Below are 23,974 nucleotides of genomic sequence, written 5' to 3'. Positions count from 1 at the left end.
TAAACGTTGTAAATATTTTCAGGTAGTTGATTAACCATGCAGACACATTTACAGAAATATTCTGGACTTAGATCCATCATTTTGTAAAAAAACAAGGTTTTAAGATTGATAAACTCCCCACTTATATTTAAGTTATTTATAGTTTTCTGATAATAACAAAAGTGAGTAAACTACTTAAATAGATACAATAGGTACACTTGACAAGATAGATAACCTTGATATAACTGAACATACGTTGATATCGCATGACCTCCTTGTCATTTAGAGAAACAAAATTGTGTAAAAGTAGAAAAGGATACTTTTAACTAAATTAATGACATTCTTTACGTTGACATTTTCGGCGCAGGAAATTGACATCGTTGATCTGTATACTGATACAGCTTCGATTGGGGTCAAATCCAGCAATTCTGCTTCAACATGTCACTAGCAGTTAACACCTCTTAATGTCTTATAATATGTTTTTTTACGTTATAATAACTTTTAGAGGATAATTATTATCAAGGCATGACTAGCTATCGTGTACTTCAGAAACAAGGTTGAGGGAGTGCCACGCCCCCGTAGTGGGGACATTCAAAGTAAAGATGACCGTTCTCCATTTCTACTTGATAGAAGAGCGTAATTGTCTATTACAAGAGAAACCTGATATACTAGGTTTATTACGTTTGTTGTTAAAGGCAAATGTACTGTACCTTCCAATTGTTTTGTTATATGCTATTCACATGCGAATTGCAGGTTCAAATGAGACTATATAGTATATCATTTATTTCTTCATTGTTAGTTTTCAAAGAGGTTACAATGATACAATGTATTTCATTTGTTTTTTGATAAACAAAAATGTTAGAATTATATTATACATATCAATTATTTTCAATTACAAATGAGGTTTAACTAATATATAACAATTGTTAAAGAGGGGCGAAAGATACCAGAGGGACAGTCAAGCACATAGATCGAAAATAAACTGACAACGCCATGGCTAAAAAATAAAAAGACATGTAACATGATTCTGTTACGAAGTATCCCAAACGAAGTCACTTTACATTATACCACAGTGGATTCACCATATGTATCATTCATTACATTATGACATGAAAAAACAAGAACATTTATGATTTTAGCGAAGCTATTTCAACCATTTTATAAAATATATGAACATAAAACGGCAAGATGGGGTATGGGAAGGAGGGGTTTTGAGTGATTAATCATGGAGACTCACAAAGTATATCATGCAAATCATGTCGGCTTGACAAATTAGAAAAACATAAGTTTTAAGGATAGGGATCTCGCGTGTTTACATATTTGAAAATTCGTAAAAGAGTAGAGAACGTGAGAATACCATTGTTAACTTTTTTCAGCAGTTTCTTATTTCCGGTAGTCTTATTTGTCCAAATAAAAAACACTTACAAAATTGTTTTGATATGTAAACTATTTTTCAAAAACGTTTAAAGAAGATTGACGAATGCGTCTCTTTTTTAAAACAAAAATGATGATAACGTCATAGATCAATGAAACATATTACGACAATCTTCCGGACCGTTTTCGTATTTCTGTTGACGTTTACAACATATATTGTACTTGAAATACATCCATGGACCAACATTAGACCATTGGATGACGCCTCGTGCTAATACGGTAGTTTTTTTTTTTCATTTTTATTCATAAAAAAAGGTTACAATAAAGACAATAAAAGAAAGTTTCCAAGTTATAACTTTAATTCATAGAGTTAAAAGATATTACAGTTAAATAATATAAATAGAATTATTGTAACATCTGTCAATCGAAGTCCTTATACCAAGGTTTTGACCATATATATCATTCAGTTTATAATAACTCGAAAAGCGAGAAAAAAAATATAGTTTAGGATAGGGATTTCAAAAATTTATTAACTTTCATTCGCAAAGTAAATAAAACGTTAACAATACATTCATAAATTGCTTATTTTCTCGAGAACACAGAGACTACAGTTAGTTTGGTAACAATCTTAGCTAACAATCAATAACAATAAACAATAGCACTGACAAAGATATCTTTCTTTTCCCAATAATTAAACGCAAGATGTCTCATAAGTTACAAATTTGAACCTAATTGTATGCATCATAAAAGATAAATACTTTTCCGTTATGAAAGGGATATTAACAATGCTCATGTATCAGTCGATTGATATGTAAATTGTCAGTTCAAAAATTAGATAAAACGTTGAAAATATTACAATGAACTACCAAAACAATATTGGCCAATTGAAGATCTTTATAATTGAAATGAATAAGATATGTTAAATATATGCAAACGTGACTCCCAAAATTTATACTTCAAATAGTGTTGGTTTTCATGGTGGTGATTTCAACCAACTCGTATATGTACGAATAGTAATAAATGGAAGATTAAGATTTCATGCTTTTTTGAAAATTGGAATTCTGTGTATTGTAATAAGAATAAAGATTGATCGATGAACTTCTTGTGCATAGTTAACATACATGTCATTGGAGAAAGTATATGGTTTATTGATGGGGATCTCAGACCATTTACAAGTTATTTGAACATTCTGAAAAGACAAGGGATGGCGATTACCAAAATAACAAACTTCGTTTTGAGACTTAAATGCTATCTTCTGATTAAGTTTAACTGAGCGAAGAAAATAATATGGTATACCTATAATTCAAACGATCGAAGTGAATATTTATTTTTTCAAAATCAATTAAATAACATGTTGACCGAAGTAAAAGTTGATTAAATATTTATTGTTAAAGTCCATATTTCAACAAAAAAAAAAAAGAATTTAAAGAAATTAAAGAAATATGATTTTTTGTAAAGAATAATACGTCAGACAATTAACATAATTTTACATGAAATGTGCTGGGTGAATATAGTTTTTAACCTTTTTTAGCAGTTGTATACATTTTCTTCAGGCGAATAAGCATCTTTAAACATATGAATTTTAATGCAAAACCTACTGAAATCATGCTTATATGGAATAATATCATTTATCACATACTTAAAGAAAATATGCTACATTCTGCATTTGTAATACAAATTGAAGTAGCATCCCTTGTCACCATACCTTGGTATATAATACGTCCTATTGAGGCCCACTTTCGGTCGTTTGATATATGTTAAAATAATAAACAGGTTCATACAAATTTAAGGTTTATAGATTTATTATAAAATCAATATTTTAATATGCATTTTGTTATAAAACGTTAACAATATTGAAAAAACGCATTCCTTTTTTAGATTGTAAATGACGCCATGGATCATTGTTAAATATCATCACAAACTTCAGGAACGTTTTCGTATTTATGTTGATAAATAGAACAATGCATGATCTTATCCATATCTGTCAGGCTATCATCTTACGACCAACAGCAGACCCTCTATTGGCACCTCAGGCTTATACATGTTATATGTAAGTCTCATGATGTTAAGCTCAGCAATATGATATTGGAAATGTATTACATTTTCATTTTAATTACCGAAAGTGGTTACAATTAAGTTACTAAAAGAAATTAAAGTCTCCTACGTTGTTAACATATATATCGTTTACATAGTAAATAAAACATAAATAATTCATTCATATGTTCATTATTCGTGACAAAAATAAAGACTACATTTTGGTAACAATCGATAATAACAATAAAATAAAATAAAAAAATAATCTGATTAACATATCTTCCTTTGCTCATAAATTAGACGAAATGTGTTTTAAATTATTACATTCGTCATAAAAATGATAATACTTTTCCATTATAACAGTTAAAGTGGGAATATTAGTAATGGTCATGTGACAACCGACTAACCATACTATTTCATCAATTTAAAGAATGAATTAAATCTGGAATATAAAACAATTAAATCTCAATAGATTCAACACAATAAAGATCTTTTTAATTAAAACAAATGTTAGTTTATATACAAATCAAATGTCGTTATGAACAAAGTGAATTCTAAATATGCCTAGTTTGACAAATAATGAATAAAAAAATCTAAATATATAATACAGAAATTATCAGAAATCTCATATTACACAGAATGTCTAAAATGAACAGTACATATTCTTTTGCAGTTTTATATATTAAGTTGACAACTTTAATGTCTATAAAAAGTTGACACTACTTTCTTTTCCACCTTCACGTCAAATAGGATTTTTGTGAAACACAATATATATAGTACGTCACATCCGGTTTCATACGAAAAAGGATCGAAAGAAACTATTCCTTGGAATATGACAGTTGTAGGAACTTGGCCCTACATTTCATAACAGAAATTTGTCTTTAGTCATAAACATACTTCTTAATTATTTCAAAGCTCGATGCTTTTTTATTTGGTGTTTCTATTTAGAATGTTGAAACTTGAGGTTTCATGGTTACTTAAGCTTGTAAACAGGAAATAAGGGGCGAAAATTTGATTGGATAATTTGTCTGTAGAACTGGTCAGAATAAAACCATACTCATGCCAAGTATTTCTTTTTTTTAAACAAAGATAAATTATGCACAATTTTTTGAAAACTGTCAATTCAACAAAGACTAATAAGGGAAAACAATAGTGATATTAATCGCTATTTGCAGTTCCTTGCCTGCTATATCACGCACTTTGGGAAAACATTGTTACAAGCTGTTTATGGCTTCTTCAAGTGTTATATCGTACCAAATAGCGGGAATATCGGGAAGTGTCTTCCTTCGATATCTGTCGGTAAGTTTCTGCTGATAAGTGCACATAACGTACATCCAGTATTTTGATGTGTCATGTGTTGGCGGAATGTCCCAGTCTGGGTAATGTTTTTTGTAGTCTTTATATTGTCGTGATTTCCCCTTATATTCATCTATGTCATAAGTTACATAGTCAGCTTCTGTTTGGATTATTTCATTGCAAAAGTTTACTACAAGTGACTTGTTCCACTCGTAAGTGAATCCGCTGATGCCTTGTGGGCGATGTTGTATACATTGGTGCAGTCTTCCATACTTAACATGTTCTTTGTCAGTAATCATGCATGGTTCTGCACAGAACATGCACTTTGCCTCACAGCCCCATAACTTTCCCATAATTAAACTAAGAACATCTGTCTCCCACTTCACGTCATCACTTGAGGTTTCAGCAAATGTTTTGTTGACTTGGTTTTCTACCTTCTTCATTTCCTCGAAAAGAACCTTCGTAAAATTTGAAAGATCGGATACATTTCGGCAAAGTACATGTACAAAAAACTCCTCAGTAACTGGTAAAATATCATATGTTTTCATTTTGCCAACAAAGACACTGATCCATTTAGATGAGCCAATGTTCTTCATTTTTTCTAAGAGTTATGTGGTTTCAGATATCGCCATTGATACCGTTTCAAATAGTTTGGTTGTTCTTGTCTTTGCAAGTAAGCCGTAATGGTGGACACCATCCGTTTTGTTATGGAAAATGTATTTGTACAAAAAGTCCGAAAGCCAATTTCTAGTAAAAGCCGCTGGTTCCTTAACAAAGGCCATGTACCCATCAAAATTTGCGTTTCTTGCTAGTTCGATCATTATTGTTTTCATCACCGTATACTTTTCTTGCGAAAATGATACTAACACCTTGTCTGCTACATCGATAGGAATTAACTTAGAAACATGATCAGTAACTATTTTAATTATTGCGTCTTTGAAAAAGCCAATTAAAATCATATCCTCTGCTTTTTGTTCCACTAAATTTGTGCATAGGGTCCAGGCTGTGTGTTTATACTGCTCCATTTGACCGCGAGGACTATGTTTTGACTCGTATTGTTGATCTAAATCAGTAAAGATATTTACTAAATGTCGAACGACATGTTCTATTATGAAGGCTCTATATGTAGAGTTCAAATTAAAGCTGTAGTCATTGGAAATATGATCGTTGTGGTCTTTAAAGCTAGCAGATATAATGTTCAGGATTTCACGGACGTATATGTTATCAAATCGTACATCAAGCTTGCTGAGTTCCTTTGTTTTTCTATCTATTTTTTCGAAAATTTTATCAGTAATTGACACAGCTTGCAACCTGTGCTCATCAAACGATTCTTCCTCCGGCTCATCTGCATTTAACTTTTTCTTCACGCTAATATGTCCCTCCATAATACTATCACACAAAATGCTCCCTTTCAAATACTCTAATCTGACTTCACAGTAACCCTTCCTGCTGTGCATGAAACCAAGTTCAGATTGAAATTCTTCAACAAGCATTGCGTCAATTCGATCTGCGACTGACGATGAGTCCTTAATATCTCTAAAATTCAACTCATTCAACCAAATATTCCACATCTGGTCAAACTTTTGTTTTATTGATTCAATACTCGGTTGAACACCTTGCATGTCCCTAGCTAATTTTTGGGCAAGTTCATTAATTTTTTTTTCGTACTTTACTCTCTCTTCTGTTTGAATCTTTTTCGCTTTTATTTCATCTTTTATTTTATTCATGTCAGTTTTCGTTTGAACTATCAAGTTTTCAGATAATAGGTTCATTCTTCTAAGTTTTTCTTCTTTCCACTGATTCATGACCTCTGTTAAATTGCTTGTTTCAATGAAAGAAACCAACCTTTCTCTCTGAGCATTCATTTCGGTTGCTAATTCTGTGGAAAAGGTACGAAGACAGTCATTTACGGACTCGTCCAATATATCAATACAGTCCTGACTAAGTTTCCCCATTTCGGCTGACGTTACAAATTTATACTTGAACTTTTCCAGTTCCCATACGATGGCATGATACTCTCTATCAATATCGTCGGAGGCCTTTCGTTCTAAATTGTTACGGAAGCCATATACAAAGTCGTCTTTTAAAATTCCTGTCCAAATGTCTTTTATGCGTGTAATTGTGTCTGAAATAGTAAGATATGTTTTTCTTTTAGCTGCAAGATTGACCAGGATTGTATTCTGAACTTCACCAACACGTTTACAATAACCTGGATTAACGGGTGCCATTGGTGGATCTCCATGCCAAAGATCTGAAAAATACGAAACATTTTTCTCACAGTCGAAATCAATTATTTGGTTAAACGATTGAATATCTGCCACGTCTTCTTGGTCGGCTGCTGCTTTTGCCATTTCGTCCAAACTTTGAACAAATATCTGCCTTTCCTCCAGCATTTTACTGATTGCACCGGCATCGGAAACATTTTGATGTATGAATAAACAGCTTTGTTTAAGATTCAGACTTTTATTGACAAGTTTTAGTCTCAAAAAAGCATGAACTGCTATTTGAAGGATATCTTTAACTTCCGACGTGTTTTCGCCCTTCACATTAACTATTGTTATATCTCCTAAACCTATCACAAAAGTAGCAAGCATATTATCATGTCTTAATTCATCTTTGCCTGCATGTCTTTGAGAACGCAAACCTTCCGTATCAAAGACAACAATATAGTCAAACCCAGAATTTTCCATGCTAACGGGAACCAATTGCATAAAAACACCACTCGTACATCTTCCTGCATTTACTGCGAATTGTAACCCGAACAGTGCGTTCAAAAGTGTTGATTTTCCGGAACTTTGGAGGCCAACTACTGAAATAGACAAGAGCTTTTTATCTTGAATCAATTCTTTGACGTGAAAAAGAACAGCTTCAACCCACATCAATGGAACGTGTGTTGTATCACCATCAAGAATTTCCATGGGCTGACCAAGTAAGAGAAGTTTCGCCGCAATTTTTGGGAGTTGTGTTGTTAAAATTCGAATTTTATTACTGATATCTTTAACGAAACCTTTACATGTTTCAACTGATTCGAATATTTGTCCACATTCTCTAATTAAATGTTCAAACCGAAAAGGAGCATTATTTAGATTTGATCTGCTCTTCTTCACTTCTACTTCTGCTTCGTTTACCTCACAGTTTTCAATTTTTGCTGATTCAAGTCTTTGACAGTCAGATTGGTATTTTGCAAGACAATAAGACGTAACTGTTCTCGATCGATCATTCAACATAAGTTTCATCCACTCAGTGAACAAAACAAAACAATCTTCGTTGTTTGAAAACTCGTCAAATGTATCTAGTGTCTTTTCAATAAACGGATGCATATTCTGTATGGTAGTAAGTTGTATCTGACGCTGTTCTTTCATTTTTTCTTGGTAAGTTGATCGTTCTTTTAGTGAGGTGCATTTTGATGCCCTGTTAACAATTTTTGAACTTTTGCTCCATTCATGCCAAGGTTTTCCTTGTAAGGGAGTTACAAGTCCCTTAACATCGATAACATCTCTAGGAAGGCATTCTAATATATTTTCCACCTTTTCCTTAGCCTTTCTAAGGTAATCGGATTCTTTATTCCGAGTTATATCACTGTCAGTTTCTGCATCTATCCTTGTAGAAAGAGGTTCCACATCGATCTTCTTTAACAGAGATGCTAATTGCAAGTGTAGGTTCTTTTTTATTTCAGATGCGGACGTATTTTGTTTATTTACAGCTAAAAGACACAGTTTAGTTTTCATGTTTTGTACAGGAATCTGTTTTAAATACTTTTGACAGATTTCTCTAGACGTTCTATTGTCATATTTGTATGCATCTAAAGCTAAAACAACACCCCCCGTAACAACATTTTGCAATTCTTTCAACATTTCTTGCGTACTTATGTCCTGAAGATTGTCTAGATCAACTAAAATTACAATCACAGAGGAAAGTCTTGAGAGTAATTGTAGTTGTTTTGGTTCCGTCTTAGAATTCCCTCTTAAATTCAGAAACATCGTGATTTTTTCAAAGTTGTTTAATTCACCCGATGGAAGGAACCAAGCAGCTTCTATAATACCTTGGCTAATTGTTTTTGGTGTAGTTCCTAGGGGACAGTTTTCATTAAAGAATGTTTCATGTGTGCTGTCAGAAAGTATGGTGTTGATCAGTTTCGACTTTGAAATTGATGGTCTTCCGAAACGAACAAAGCTTAAAATATGACAATTGCAATTTATCGCTAATACTTGTCTAACTAGGTTGTTGTCCATTTTTTCGTCCAGGACTATTGAATAAAGTAAAGAATTTGTTAAAGTCAGTTCGTTTATTGCAGATGGAATAACAAGAGGAATTGCTAGTTTGCACGTGAATAATTTTGCTACTAAAATATTCCTGAGGGATTGAGAACTGCAAATGAATAAGGCTACCAATAGGTCAAGCGGGTTCACTTTAATTTGCGTGTCATCTATGTCTGTGTCAAACATACTTAAATCTGACCATGAATCTTCATTTTCAATAGATGAATTGGATTTTTCTTCATTTAAATTTTCTGAAGATATTCTTTCTAGAAATTCTTGCAGCATTTTGTCGCGGCAGGTAGAGTTCATCATCATTAGATTTTTCAAAACCATCCATGGTACTTGGGATAGGGTATATGCTGCTGGTGATTGTATTGTCATCACGTCCAACAGTGTAATTTTCTGAGGATATACTTTATCTAAACCAAATTTACTCATGAAGTCCTCAATAGCTAATTGTCTTTTTGTCTTTGTTGTTTCATATTTAATCGTTTCCTTATATTGATCTTTGACTTCAGATTTTGGGTTATCTTGCTGCTGTAGTGTCTGCAGATATACGCTTAATTGTTCTGGACTTGAATCCAGTTCACTTTGTGTTTTTTCCTCTTTTGTTTTCATTTCTGTTAACGTGTTTTTTTGTCTTTGTAATGTCTCTGTACTCCGTGAGCTATGTGCGATGCCGGAATCAACTATCTTCTTACAATCCTCTTTTTGCGAAATATCTTTGTTTGTGTTTAGATCCTCGTCTGCTTTTTCTGCCTTTGTTTTTACTTGTGTTTTATCAAAATTTTGCCTTCCTTGCGACTTTGATTTATGAAAGATCTGAGCGTTGGTTGTAACTGTTGACTCTAACGACTGGTTTTTATCATTACGATCTGCACTCTCAGAAATATTTTGGGTTGTTTCAGGAAAGTCATCTGATTTTTCCACATTTGTTACGAAAGTTTTTCTGTCAACTTGCTTGGTTTCATTTAGTTGGCTGTCTGTTAAACTGGAATCTAACTTCAAGGTAGTTTTCTGATAGCCATCTGTTCTTTCGTTGATTGTTTTCATATCTTGACTTTCCTGTGTGTGTGGTTCCGCATGTATATGTTCACTGTTTGTTAAGCTGGTATCGGATGTCTCATTATTTTCATTTCTATCCTGGTTTTCCAAAATATCATAGGTTGTGTCCAAATCATCATTTTCCTTTTCAATCTTTCTGTCTAAATAGTGTCTGTCGTAGTCCGTGTTTTGTAGTGACTCTGACGTTTCCACCGATTGTAGATTATATGTCATATTTGAATTGACAGTCTGATTATGATCATTACTATCATTTTGGTAAGAACTCTCATTATTTGGATTTCTCTTGATAGGGTAGTTCATACTTTCCGTCTCTAAAATGTTTTCTGAGCTTGCAGCAATACACATTATATTCTTTTTAGATGCCTCCTCATCTGTGATATTACCGATTATCTCGACATCGGAGACAACCACTTTAATCGATTTTAAATTGAGTGTATACTTATCGTCCTTGATCGTCTCATAATTCAGTCTTGAATCTCTTTTTCTTTCATCAACAGACGATACATGTTTCGTCTGCAAAAATAAACAGTCCGCATTTTAACAGCTATTATTTACATATTTTAAATATCAAAATTGAATCTTGTTATATGAAGCATTAACATATATCACTAACATATACATTTGAGATCTCTATTATAAATTATATCATTCATACCGGAGAACTACTGATTTTTTTTATTCATGATAGAGTTAGACCCTTTTTTGACAATAGTGGAATACCAATGTGGAATGCAACTCAGAATATGGCACTTTTTAAAGCTTCCGATATTACTTAAAAACAATTGTCAGAAAGCTAGAATAAAAGCCAATTGTTTAGAAAGCTAAATTTGTATTATGCAATAACAGCGAGTAATTAACAGAGAACCAATAAACATAGGTCGAAAACAATTAAATAAAATGGTCAAACAGATCAGACGACAAATACCTAACGAATTCCCCAAATCCATACATAGAAACACGACGATTCAGTAAAACAACCAACAAGAAATAGGGGTAAAGGCAGGTGAACCAAAAGTGTAAGCAACTGCTGATCCACATGTATCACCTGTTGTTATACACCTTCTGAAATATCCGTTGAGAAGTCATGGTAGTCATTACACAATAGCGAATCTATCATTGGCATTTATCCGAAGTCAGAAAAAATATAACATGGAATTCTGAAAATGAAATTACGCAAAAAAACATTGAAAATTCAATTTAAACGAAACAAAACTTTATCTCTTTGATAAGTTATTTTACTGAAATTTGAAATTAAATCTTTAGCATTTGAAAAAAACACCACTTTAACATAAATTTGTGGATCCGAAGCATTAATCAAGATTTCCTTACATTTCTAGATTACCTTACATCAGAAACGTTCAAGCCCAAAGAATTGAAGCCACGGATTTATAAAAGGCTAAATACGTTAGAAGAGACTCACATTCTTCCAACATTAACTTAGAGAGAGTTGGGACCTTATTCTCTTGAACTTTACGAAATTCATTAACTGACGACTGAATAAAATATGTAAAAATCATTGCAGAACTGAAGCACTGACCCTATCAGACCGCTTCGAATTTAGTATACCAATAGCGATATGCACACTAATATTCCAGAAATTGTGTGTGTTAGAAGCGGTTTATTAGAATTAAAAATGTGTTCGACGTTATATGCATTTGATATTTGCCACCACAGACGTCGGATATCGACTCATTATCATCGTATATTATCTTCTCATATTATAATTAATTTGTCATGAGATTGTATTACAATAAAAGTCAGAATTGACAGTTATGTCTGACAGAGCTAGGTCCTTATGGTTTACCAAATGAAAAACTAATCAATATGCATTCAACGAAAAGTGCTTATTCTTAAATCAGTAACGTCTATATCATATGAAATAGTTTCATTATTTAAAGATTGAATATTTACTATGTCTGACTAAAAACCCTGTGTAAGAAACGACTAATTTCAAAATAATGGAAAACAGCGATCTTAGAATTACATGATAACCTTTGAATTAAAACTAATGGGTATACCATGTTTTTTCCTGTTAATTATAAGTTAAAGATATATCGTTTAGATAGCATTAAGTATATATTCATTCATTATTCAAACAAAATAAATTGTATTTAAGAAATTGCTTATGAATGAACCCCAATGGTATGAATTGAAAAAAAAACCACATGCCTGTGGAAAGGAGAGTAATTAATATGTTTAGATACTTATCTAAAAAAAAATCCAAATACTTACATCACGTGGTAGTGTTTTATTTTTGATTGTTAGGCCACCAATATAGTCACTACCACATTCTTCCTTACAACTGCCTTGGAGATCTAATGTGTATCTACAGATATGTATTGTAAACGTTAGCTGTTCATTAATCTTTACTAGAATCTATCAATGCTCTTCAACTTCGTACTTTATTTAGCCTTTTTAACTTTTTTGGATTCGAGCGTCACTGATGAAACGCGCGTCTGGCGTAAATACAAAATTTAATCCTGGTATCTATGATGAGTTTATTTACAACCACTGGGTCGATGCCACTGCTGGTGGAGTTTTAATTCCCCGAGGGTATCACCAGCCCAGTAGTCAGCACTTTGTGCTGACATGAATTATCATTGATATGGTCATATTTATAAATTAACGGTTTACAAAACTATTGAATTTTTTGAAATACTAAGTATTTTCTACCTCAGGATAAGATTACCTTAGCTGTATTTAGCAAAACTTTAAGGATATTGGTCCTCAATGATCTTCAACTTCATACTTTATTTGGCCTTTTTAACTTTTTTGGATTCGAGCGTCACTGATGAGTCTTTTGTAGACGAAACGCGCGTCTGGCGTAAATACAAAATTTAATCCTGGTATCTATGATGAGTTTATTTACAACCACTGGGTCGATGCCATTGCTGGTAAAATTTTAATACACAGAGGGTATCACCAGTCCAGTAGTCAGCACTGTGTGCTGACATGAATTATCATTGATATGGTCATATTTATGAATTAACGGTTTACAAAACTTTTGAATTTTTTGAAATACTAAGTCTTTTCTACCTCAGGAATAGATTACCTTAGCTGTATTTGGCAAAACTTTTAGGAATTTTAGTCCTCAATGATCTTCAACTTCGTACTTTATTTGGCCTTTTTAAATTTTTTGGATTCAAGCGTCACTGATGAGTCTTTTGTAGTCGAAACGCGCGTCTGGCGTAAATACAAAATTTAATCCTGGTATCTATGATGAGTTTATTCACAACCACTGGGTCGATGCCACTGCTGATGGGGTTTTAATTCCCCGAGGGTATCACCAGCCCAGTAGTCAGCACTGTGTGATAACATGAATTATCATTGATATGGTCATATTTATAAATTAACGGTTTACCAAACTTCTGAATTTTTGAAATACTAAGTCTTTTCTACCTCAGGAATAGATTACCTTAGCTGTATTTGGCAAAACTTTTAGGAATTTTAGTCCTCAATGATCTTCAACTTCGTACTTTATTTGGCCTTTTTAACTTTTTTGGATTCGAGTGTCACTGATGAGTCTTTTGTAGACGAAACGCGCGTCTGGCGTAAATACAAAATTTAATCCTGGTATCTATGATGAGTTTATTATTCAAACTAAATGACACTCATACAATAGTTATCAAAGGTACCAGGCTTATAATTTGATACGCCAGACGCGAATTTTGTCTACATAAGACTCATCAGTTGCGCTATGATCAAAATAGTTAGAAAGCCAAACAAAAAGTTGAAGAGCTTTGAAGACACAAAATTCCAAAAAGTTGTGCTATATACGGCTCTGGTAAGCTTTGCCTGAACAAAATAGTCCATTTTTACCATAAGTTTATTTCCAATTATAAAGTATCTAATTTTTAAAAAGTATTTGCGTACCTTCAATAATGATTATTTTTTTTTGGTGAAAAATATGAAAGTTTCCTTAAACTGACTTCGTTGTTATTTTGCTGTAGCTTACTTTTTACAATAGATTTCTTAACAGCATGTTTAATTATCTTGGTGAAATGTTATGCATTATACATCAATAGAATATTTGATTTAGTTATGACAACCTCAATTTCTCTTGACAAAAGAGAAAACCACATCTGTTCTTCTGTATGTAACACATGTAACACAAGACTTACTTTTCATACTTAAAAGATTTATCATTTTAAATTCTCCTGCTAAAAAACATTCGACACGTTTTGCTTTTTTTCGTAATATATGAATATAAAAGATAATTCAAGTTTTACCTAAACGCGACGATTTATGCCAATTATTTCTTATCATGAAAGTAGAAAAAAAAAATAACTCGCTCACAGAAAACAGCTGGTTTACAGTTATAAAAGACTTAAAAGTTAAAAACTATTGCAAAGATGATTATTGCAGTCGAGTTGGTTTATAGTCAGAATAATATTCCCCGGGGATGCAAACAAGAGCTCTTTCGAATTATTTTCAGTGCGTAAAATGTAATTATCAGTATAAAATAAGTTGAAGAACAAATTATGGCGTCATATTTTAGCTTTTCACATTATTTATATGATTTGGCAGCTTAACACTTGATTCGTTCCTTACCTTGTTCCATTATTTCTGTCAAGTTTAACGTTTTCGTCTACTGACATTTCTGTTGGAGTTTCATCCGAAGAAGCGTCCATGTTCTCTTGTCTAATCCTAAAATTTAAAGAAAGATATGCAGACATGAATATAATGTATTCTTAAATTGAAACGCATTATCGTTAATATTCGTTGAACTATATTATTAAAAAGGTTAAACATGAAGAAGTACAATGCTTTGACTCTTAAAATCAATGCACATAGATATAAGAAGATGTGGTAAATGTATGAGTGCCAATGAAACAACTCTCCATCCATAGTTTTTATTTTCTATTTTTTTTGTATTTAAAAGCAAAAAAGAGATGGAATAAATAATGGAACACAGAAGTACAAAACAAATAAACTCCAAGTCAAATTGAAAAAAGGGGAAGTCCATAAAAACTGATTAAACCAAATGCAATCAATCAACAGAACAAGTAAAAAACAACTGCTATTTCTGAAATAAAATGGTGGATCAAGCCTTGTTTAACAACTATCTTAACCTCCCACTTGTATGACAATTGTTTATAGTTCCGTTATATTGACATATTGACGCAATTTGCCAACCTATACAGACTTGGTAAATGTTGCAATAATTGGGATACAGGAGTCAAAACTGTGTAAATAAAGGCAATAGTAGTATACCGCTGTTCGAAACTCATAAATCGAAAGAGATAAAAACAAATCCGGGTTACAAACTAAAACTGAGGGAAACGCATCAAATATAAGAGGAGAACAACGACACAACAAAAACACAACATTAAAATGTAACACACACAGAAACGAACTATAATATAACAATGGCCATTTTCCTGACTTGGTACAGGACATTTAAAGAAAAAAATGGTAGGTTGAACCTGGTTTTGTGGCATGCCAAACCTCCCGCTTTTATGGCAACGTCAAACACAACACCAAAACGACAACATCACATGACAGGACCACAATACAAATAAATGGGAGAACATATAGGACAAAGAAACACACGAATAATAGCTAGCAGAAGGTACTAGGCTTAAAATTCAATACGTCCACACAAGACTAACCAGTGACGCTCAGATAAAAAAAAGTTTGAAAGCCAAAACAAGTACAAAGCTGAAAAGCACCGAGGACCAAAACTTCCAAAAAGTTGCGTCTAACACGGCCAGGATTTTCTGCCTTGGAGAAGAACATCCTTATTATTTAGAATAATTTATAATTTTGCAAACAGTAAATATTATAAAATGACTATATAATAGATATACATGGTAAAACCAACACTAAAATACAACATACTGATTAATCTACCAAAGACGCCAACAAAATAGATTAAGTTAATGGTAGTAGGTATAGCAGGAACGAACATAACCCGTACCACGACAAAACTGGTTATTCTGATCGGACGTTGTAAGTTAAAACATCCCATAAACCAAGAAAAAAAATCTGATGAAAACAACAACAGACACGAAATGTCATGCCTTTCACATAATTTAAATCTTTTGATATCTAAAGAACTTGATTCATTTCTTACCGTGTATTATTATGTCTATCAAGTTTTTCGTTTCCGTCTACTGGCAATTCTTTTGAAATTCCATCTGACAAAGAACTCATGTTCTCGAGTCTAAAATTTAAAGGAAGAAATTCAAACATTCATAATTATAATATGACTCTCATATCCGTTAAGATTTGTTAAACTATTTTATAAAAAAATGCTTTAAACATGAAGATATGCTTGCTATGATTCCAAAAATCAATGCAAAGTATTTTTTCCGTTTACAAGCAAACACGCAAGGTTTACAAAATTAACAGCCCGAAAGTAATCTGGTCTTATTGTCCAAAAAGAGGCTATTTATATTAATCATTCTGGTAAACTATTCCACATCTCACACATGCTACAGTTTTGTCTTGCCTTATTGAGATTTGTAATATTGTAACATCGCGGCAACATCACTTACACTGTGTCTATTGCATTAGACTACTCAGACAACTAGTCTCAATACACATTAACTTTCGTACAGTCACAAGAAACCATAAAAAAATCCATGACCACATTGCCATGCATATTTAAACATGGGTCAACTAAAACTAACTGAAAAAGTCTTGATAATCTTATTCAATACTAGCAATATTTAACACGCACTTTGAATGATATGCATTTAAGTCAACAAAGAATTAAGACAGACAAAGATTATACCGATTTCCCTGAATGTTATGTACTCATTTGAAGTGTTCGTAATATCAAAATTAGTCGTTTTACATTAAAATCTTTAAAGTGGATGCATTATCGTTTGTAGCTTATCATCTGCTGTCGAATATTTATAGTGTGTTCATAATAAGGAGAAGTAAATGATATATTATAAAGTTGTTCCAATTAAAGGGGTCGATCATGGTGAAACGAGGTAAAATAAGAGAAAGTTAGACTGCTGTTCCCTGATTTTTGCCATTTTTACCTATTGTGTCTGTTTTTTTTTGTGTTCGCACATCATTGTCGATGTGGTGGAGTTTTGTGCAACTGTCATAAAAGTGAGAAGTTTAGCTAGCTATACACCCAGGTTTTATCCCTAAATATGTACATAAGTATATTTTGATTTTGCCACTTGCTTAAGGACTTTCCGTTTAGAAATTTCCTCGGAATTGTAGTTACGACATAAGGAACATATCCGATATCATCTGTATAACGAATATTCCATAACGTTCAACCAACTCGTGATGGCGTCCGTAATATTTACGAAGTGGTGATTGCAACTCACACTCTTGGTTTAAAAATGAAAAGGTAACAATTGGCAAGCTGAAATCATCTCTTTTGTCGTAAAGTTTTCTTTTCAACCGATCCTCATAGTCAATTTCTAGATATAAGTCCTAATCAAACGGCAAAATCATAAGCTCAAACACATCAAACGAATGGATAACAACTGTCATATTCCTGACTTGGTACAGGAATTTCCTTATGTAGAAAATGGTGGATTGAACCTGGTTTTATAGCGCTAACCTCTCACTTGTATGACAGTCATATATTATATTTACAACGATGAGTGAACAAAACAGACATAATAGGTTAAATAGTCAAAATATGGGTACAGCATGTCATCACTGTGTCACAATCTCAAAACAAACATACATTTAACATAAAAGCACAAAAAGCATCTATCAAATTTAAAAACCACATGCATTGCTTCGCGTGTTTGACGTCATAAAATGTAAACGTCACATATGAAGAAATATAAAATAATTTTGCCGTTCAATGTTTTTTCAAAAAAAATATTTAATCTTATATGGGGAATGGTGGTATAGAGGGTTAAAAAATCAAAAGTATGTTAGAAATAATTTCAGAAACAGACCGAGATTTAAAACTGGCCTTTGTTAGTCTTGCATGATTTTCAATTTTTTTTTTTTTTTTTTTTTTTTTTTTTTTTTTATATATTTCGGAGTTTAGTATGACTTCCATTATAACTGAACCAGTCTACGTTTTTGTTTATGGGCCACATGAAGCACGCCTCCGGGTGCGGGATTTTCTCGCTGCATTGAAGACCCATTGGCGGCCTTCGGCTCTTATCTGCTCTTTTGGTTGTTGTCTCTTTGACATATTCCCCATTTCCATTCTCAATGTTAAGATAAATCTAAGAGTGTGCTAACTCCTATTCAGTATATATGCTTATATCAACTAATCAAGTTAGTAAATGGTTTCTATATATCAAAAGTACATTTATTCATGTGCGTTTTTAAGTATAAAAAGATAATATTGTAAGGTAAACCCACTGATGCTCATATTTTAATTAATATTTTAAATTGTTTAAATTTTGTGATCTTATTTTTTCAGCTTCAAACAGCAGTAGTAACACCAATACCAACACCTTGTATAAATGAATTTAGTGTTCAACATAATTATATTTGGTATTCTTCATCAATCATACAGCAAACAATGGGAACAGATTGAGAAGACTAGAAAACAATAAGAAAAAAGTAAAATAAAAAAAAGTAAAATAAAAAAAAATGCTGATATCCGAGGAAGCTCAATACGAAACGACTCTTTTTAAATGGCAAAATCAAAATCAATAGCTCAAACACATCAAACCCATGGATAACAACTGTCCTATTCCTGACACTGTATAGGCATTTTCTTAAGAGTTTAGTTACCAACAAAACACATCACTGCAGACTTGTCAAAACAATGACGACAGCAGTGAGATTATAAACATATTACAAACAAATTTGCACATTTGAAACGAAATTGTAACGATAAAAAAAAAAAAAATCACTCATAGTCATACAATATATACTTACTACAATATTTTTTTAGAAATGACACCTTCATGTTTCAATTATTTTGATTAGGTTAATGTCATGGCAGCTATTGAAGTGACCTAGTCGCATATTATAAGGTCGGTCGTTAATCGTGGTCAAAGAACATTAATATATGGCTGAAACGTTATAAAGGTACTTTTAAGTTTCCTTCTTTCATGTTTTCAAAAAGGTCCTTCTAGGAAATTATCACAGCATTTGAATCTCTTTTTTATTTTTTACTGTTAAACAGTACTACTAGTAAAATTAAAAAACTGTAGATGCATGCATGGAACCTAAATCCATACTAAAAGCTGAATGAAATTCTGTTCCCTATGTGAATAATATAACTAGCTAATGTTTTATTTCTGAATACGTCGCAGTGTGCGTTTACAGGAAAATAGTTGATATACGATTGTGGTAAACATTATAATAACATTTGTTGAAACACAACGTAGAAAATGAAGTTATACATACTTCATGATACTTGTAATTGATACCGTAACATGATAACAATCGATTACGGTTACGAAAGGTTAAATATCCGTCTATTCAAGTACAATTCTGAACAATATCTGAAAAATTATAAGTACTATCTTCAATTGACGTGATTAAACATGTCTTCTCTTCTCAAGAACACACTGTCATAAATATTGTAACCTTTTTTTGTAAAATGATGTTTTGATTTTTTTTTATCATTTCTATCTGATTTTGCTCATATTGTTCTATTATTATTTTTTAGCACTTGTTAAAGATATTTTTGAAATTGTTCTATCTTCTTATATTGAATGAGTTGAGAGATCAATTAAACTTTACAAAATAATACTAGTTTCGAATAAAAGGAGAAAACAATAAAATTGCGTGTCGTTGTCTACAAAAGAAACTACTAGGTGTTACAGTACACGTTATATGTTTAAAAAATTAAAACTAAAGTCTCATAATTGTTCCCTCACTTAAAATAATGTTTTACAAAGACGTGTTTCTATTGCTTTAAACCTATTAAAAAATTCAAGACAGAAAGAAAACAAATAATTGAATCCCCGCCCACCCCCTCCAAAAATAATTACCCTACTCAAAACAAAAACAAAACAAAAATAATAACATAGTTACAATAATGAAGATATCAGTAAAACGCTGCTACCAAAAATAAGCTCAAATATGAAATTCAATGAATAATTAACAAAATGTTGTAAGTCGAAATAAGGTTACTGAGTTAAATATTTGAAGGAAACTAACCTGTAATGCAGTATAAGGAAACCTTTGAACGAAACAAAATAAAATCCTTGTTTGCTATAGTTTTATTTAATAAGAACTATATCCTTTAATATGTATAGATTTATAGTCTTATAAATGTGCCAACTAAACAAATATTTATATAAATTGCATATATGCATAGCATTAACATAAATCCGAACAAATACAAATAAATACTTACAAAGAAACAGCTATATCTTATGAAAATTTTTATAAAAGTGTACTTGATCAAAATGATCTGTTCACTCAAGAAAACATTATATAGATTGCATGTATGCAAAGTTCAAATCTTTGCCTATATGATAATTATTTACATAGACGATACTATCTCTTTCTTAAATCTATATAATACTGTATTTGATCAGTACAATCTGTTCACTTAAAAATAATTACATAGAAATTACATGTATGCATGAGTTTGTGAAAATTAAATACCGATTTTATGATTCGTAATTCATGTACCTCTTTATATTTCAATAGCTATCGAAATCTACCTATTATGGATAAAATTGTGTTGAAGCACAAACGAACATTAGCCATGCAATGAAATATTTGATGTCATAAAATCATATTTGTAAAGTCTTATGAAGCGTAGCTAACATGTTACACATATTTCAACGACAATAGTAATATCTTGTCTCAAATTATAATTTTGATTCCTAAAAGGGTTATCAGTAATAGTTTCATGTATTACATTTGCAACAGTCACATACAGATTACAGGTGCAGGCTTACTTATCACACGACCTGATTAAGGGCTCCTTTATATCTAATGTAATGTAATAATGGTATAATATTTATAGCAATCATTTCAAGCATATAGAGAGCATATGTTTAATAATGAAATGTTGATATGTACGTCCATGACACAGTTTAACGCAATTTATGTTACAATAAATAGATGAAAACCTAAACAGGTTCTATCATACAAAGATTTGGTTAGACAGTTTGGCTGAATCTGTTCAATTCTTTTTAATACGGATATGACATCCTCATTATAATTTTGTAGTTATTTATAAAGCAGTTAAATTTAGACACGATCTTATTCCTAAAGGTTATCAATTAAAAATAAAAACACTTCAAAATGCATTCCCTAAACAGTGTCTTAAATTAAGTAAAAATAGTTCAGGGCAAACCAATAACACTTTGGGAAACGCCAATTACAGTAAGAACAGATGCATCAAAATTAGGGTAAATCAGGACTTTAAACTATATATAATTTTACAGCGTAGCAAAAAAACAATATCTTTTTTTTATCCGAAGTTTTCGTGAATGAAATATTTCACACTAAATCAATATTGGCAATATTCCAAATGCACTTTAAATGATTAGTTTGCATTTAAGACACCAACGAATTAAGAAAGACACAGATTTAACCGATTACCCTTAATGATATCTACTTATTTGAAGTTTTCTTAATTTTCAAAGTTACTAGTAGTCAATTAACAGTCATATGTTTATTAAGGAAGGTTGATTTATTGATTGTTGGTTGCTTAGTCTCCACTGACAAATATTTATTGCATGTTCAGGACGAGATCAAATAAACAATATTTAAAATAGGTGGTCCAGTTAAAGGGGTCGACCAGTTTGTAGAGAAGGGAAAATGATGATTGATTTGCCATGTTTAATAGGAACTAAACATTACCCTTTCAATAGGCTACTTTCGAACCTCTAAAGGTTTCGTTCAAGGGTTCTCAACCTGCATCGGTCGTGGCAATCTCCACGCACTAGGCACGGGAGTACACTGCACATTCGTTAATATTTGTTATACTACATAATTAAAATGATTGAATTATCATGATTGAAATATGAAAATGTATAATAATATGATCCCAGAAATCAATGCAAGTTATATGTTTTACTTAACATGCAATACGCAATGTATTCAAACTAAATAGAAAGTAGGTAATCTGGCCTTTCTGTTCAGCAAGAGATTATTTTTTCTATTTACATTGGTATATTGTTCCACCTCTCTCTTACATACAAAATATTTTAACACATGAAGATTTCCTAAGCTTTTAGGCACTGAAAACTTAGAAATACCAATAAAATGTTCAGAAAAAAAAAATCAACATGATATATAAAGATACTGTTAACAATGAAAATAATGCATATTATGATAATGTTTTAAACAATAAACTAGTTAAATAAAATAGCAAAATGATTGAAATTATGCTTACTAGCTATTCAATTGCAGGTAACAGGTTTGTAGTGGTGGTTATGGAGATCAATCTACTGATGTAATATATCTTTTAAGTTATATGAATTTGTAGTCCAATAAAATTTTCAATTCATCAACATTTGAATAAATTTCACACATGCAGAGCTTTACCAGATATAAGTAGAAGTATAAAGACTTCTTACGTAGAAACAGCTATCTTTAAAAGAAATCATTATACGTATATAAAATTAAAATCTGCAATCTTATAAAAAGATATATATCTATTTCATGTATGAAAGGTTTAAATCCTTTCAAGCATAATGTTATTTACGAAGACACTGCTATCTCTTCTCTAAAATCTTATCAGAATATAATTGATCATATAATATCTACACTTTAAATATATTTACGTGTATATTACATGTAAGAACGGGTTTTTTCAAAACTTATCACCGATTTACTATGTAAATCCATCCAGTAAACATGACATGCTTGATTTTAATCACAAAAGATGTCAATCAATACAAAAAATGCGAAACGTTTTAGTTATAACTTGTTTTTATCAATTTCTGTTTTTTTTTTTTTATTTCATTTGACTTGCTATATCTAGTTATAAGCACAATATATATATTCTTTTATTTTTGTGTGTGTATCATTGTGTATGTGCAAAACAAACGTTGCAATTTCTCAATCGTGAGTAAAATGCAAATATTCTTATCTGATTCCTTGGTTGAATAAATTACATTTATCATTATCTCTAATTTAGTACATCGAGAATTGAGTTTACTTTATCACAGGAGTCTTTACAGATTATTGTTAACAAAATGCACAATAACTACACTTGTGTCATGAATGGTTTATTTTACACACAGAATATATTCCAGGTTAGAGCTTCATTTGTATGTGTGAACCCTTTGCCATTGGATTTTAAATAAACAATAAATCAGTCAACAACGACAGATCTAAAATGACGAAATATTTCAACAAGATAATCTTGTTAGTCCAATGAGTAGTTAGGTCGGTAGATATAACATGTAACGCCCTTAGATCTAATTAATGAAATGATTTAATAGTTAAATGTAGTATAAATTCCATTTAATTGATAAATTCAACAACACTTACCGTTATTGTGATGAAATATACTGCTGAAATTTACTCAGAAGAACCAATTGAAATAAATCTAATACCAACAGAAGCAAACACTGTCCTTTTCTAGATTTATATATATCAGTATTACATTTTTTTGTACAACAGAAATACGACATAAGTGATACATTTCTTTCTCTAATGTTAATGTTCCCTTAATGGACGGTGAAGTTCCTTTGGCACCGTCTTGCGGTGTTTGTATATCCTAACTGGTTCATTAAACTAATGTTTGTAGTGACGTTTTGGAATTTAATGAGAGTAATATGTGTATTACTAGTACATGTAGTAAGATAGTATGTCAGGGATTTCCTTTCCACGAATTATTCAAAACCGTAACTTAATTCTTTCAAACATTTTAGATACAAAGATTGAATCTGCAAGGTTGGCTGTAACATTATACTAAACGGAATAGCACATCCTAAATTTTAGGGGGATGTTTAAAACCGAGCCCGGAAATTTAGATACAATCCGTGTAAACTTATCAATCCTTTAAAAAAAACTTCTGCCTGTCGATACTTTTATTTTGGCATTGTACAAGTCAAATAGTTTTGACTGCTCATGGCGTTAAAACACGAAATCTCTGG

At 31.6% G+C, this 23,974-nt stretch overlaps 1 protein-coding gene across 3 annotated transcripts; it reads right to left on the bottom strand.

Moving 5' to 3' along the window:
- Positions 1-1,694: 1,694 nt before the first annotated feature.
- LOC127714197 (interferon-induced very large GTPase 1-like) lies at positions 1,695-22,441 on the bottom strand. Of its 3 annotated transcripts, none has more exons than XM_052220217.1 (5): positions 22,264-22,441; positions 16,084-16,173; positions 14,559-14,654; positions 12,240-12,333; positions 1,695-10,520 (listed from the first exon to the last, which is right to left on the bottom strand). In XM_052220217.1, the coding sequence occupies exons 2-5, from the start codon at positions 16,161-16,163 to the stop codon at positions 5,292-5,294; spliced, it is 5,499 nt and encodes a 1,832-aa protein (XP_052076177.1). In that variant the 5' UTR covers positions 16,164-16,173; positions 22,264-22,441; the 3' UTR covers positions 1,695-5,291. The 3 variants fall into 3 exon arrangements, with proteins under 3 accessions (XP_052076177.1, XP_052076178.1, XP_052076179.1); XM_052220218.1 differs by lacking the exon at positions 22,264-22,441 and adding an exon at positions 20,266-20,341; XM_052220219.1 differs by lacking the exon at positions 22,264-22,441 and adding an exon at positions 20,067-20,253.
- Positions 22,442-23,974: the final 1,533 nt, after the last annotated feature.

The sequence above is a fragment of the Mytilus californianus genome, unplaced genomic scaffold (assembly GCF_021869535.1).
Source record: "Mytilus californianus isolate M0D057914Y unplaced genomic scaffold, xbMytCali1.0.p SCAF_9, whole genome shotgun sequence".
Classification (NCBI taxonomy): domain Eukaryota; kingdom Metazoa; phylum Mollusca; class Bivalvia; order Mytilida; family Mytilidae; genus Mytilus; species Mytilus californianus.
This window is presented reverse-complemented; position numbering and strand designations above follow the sequence as displayed.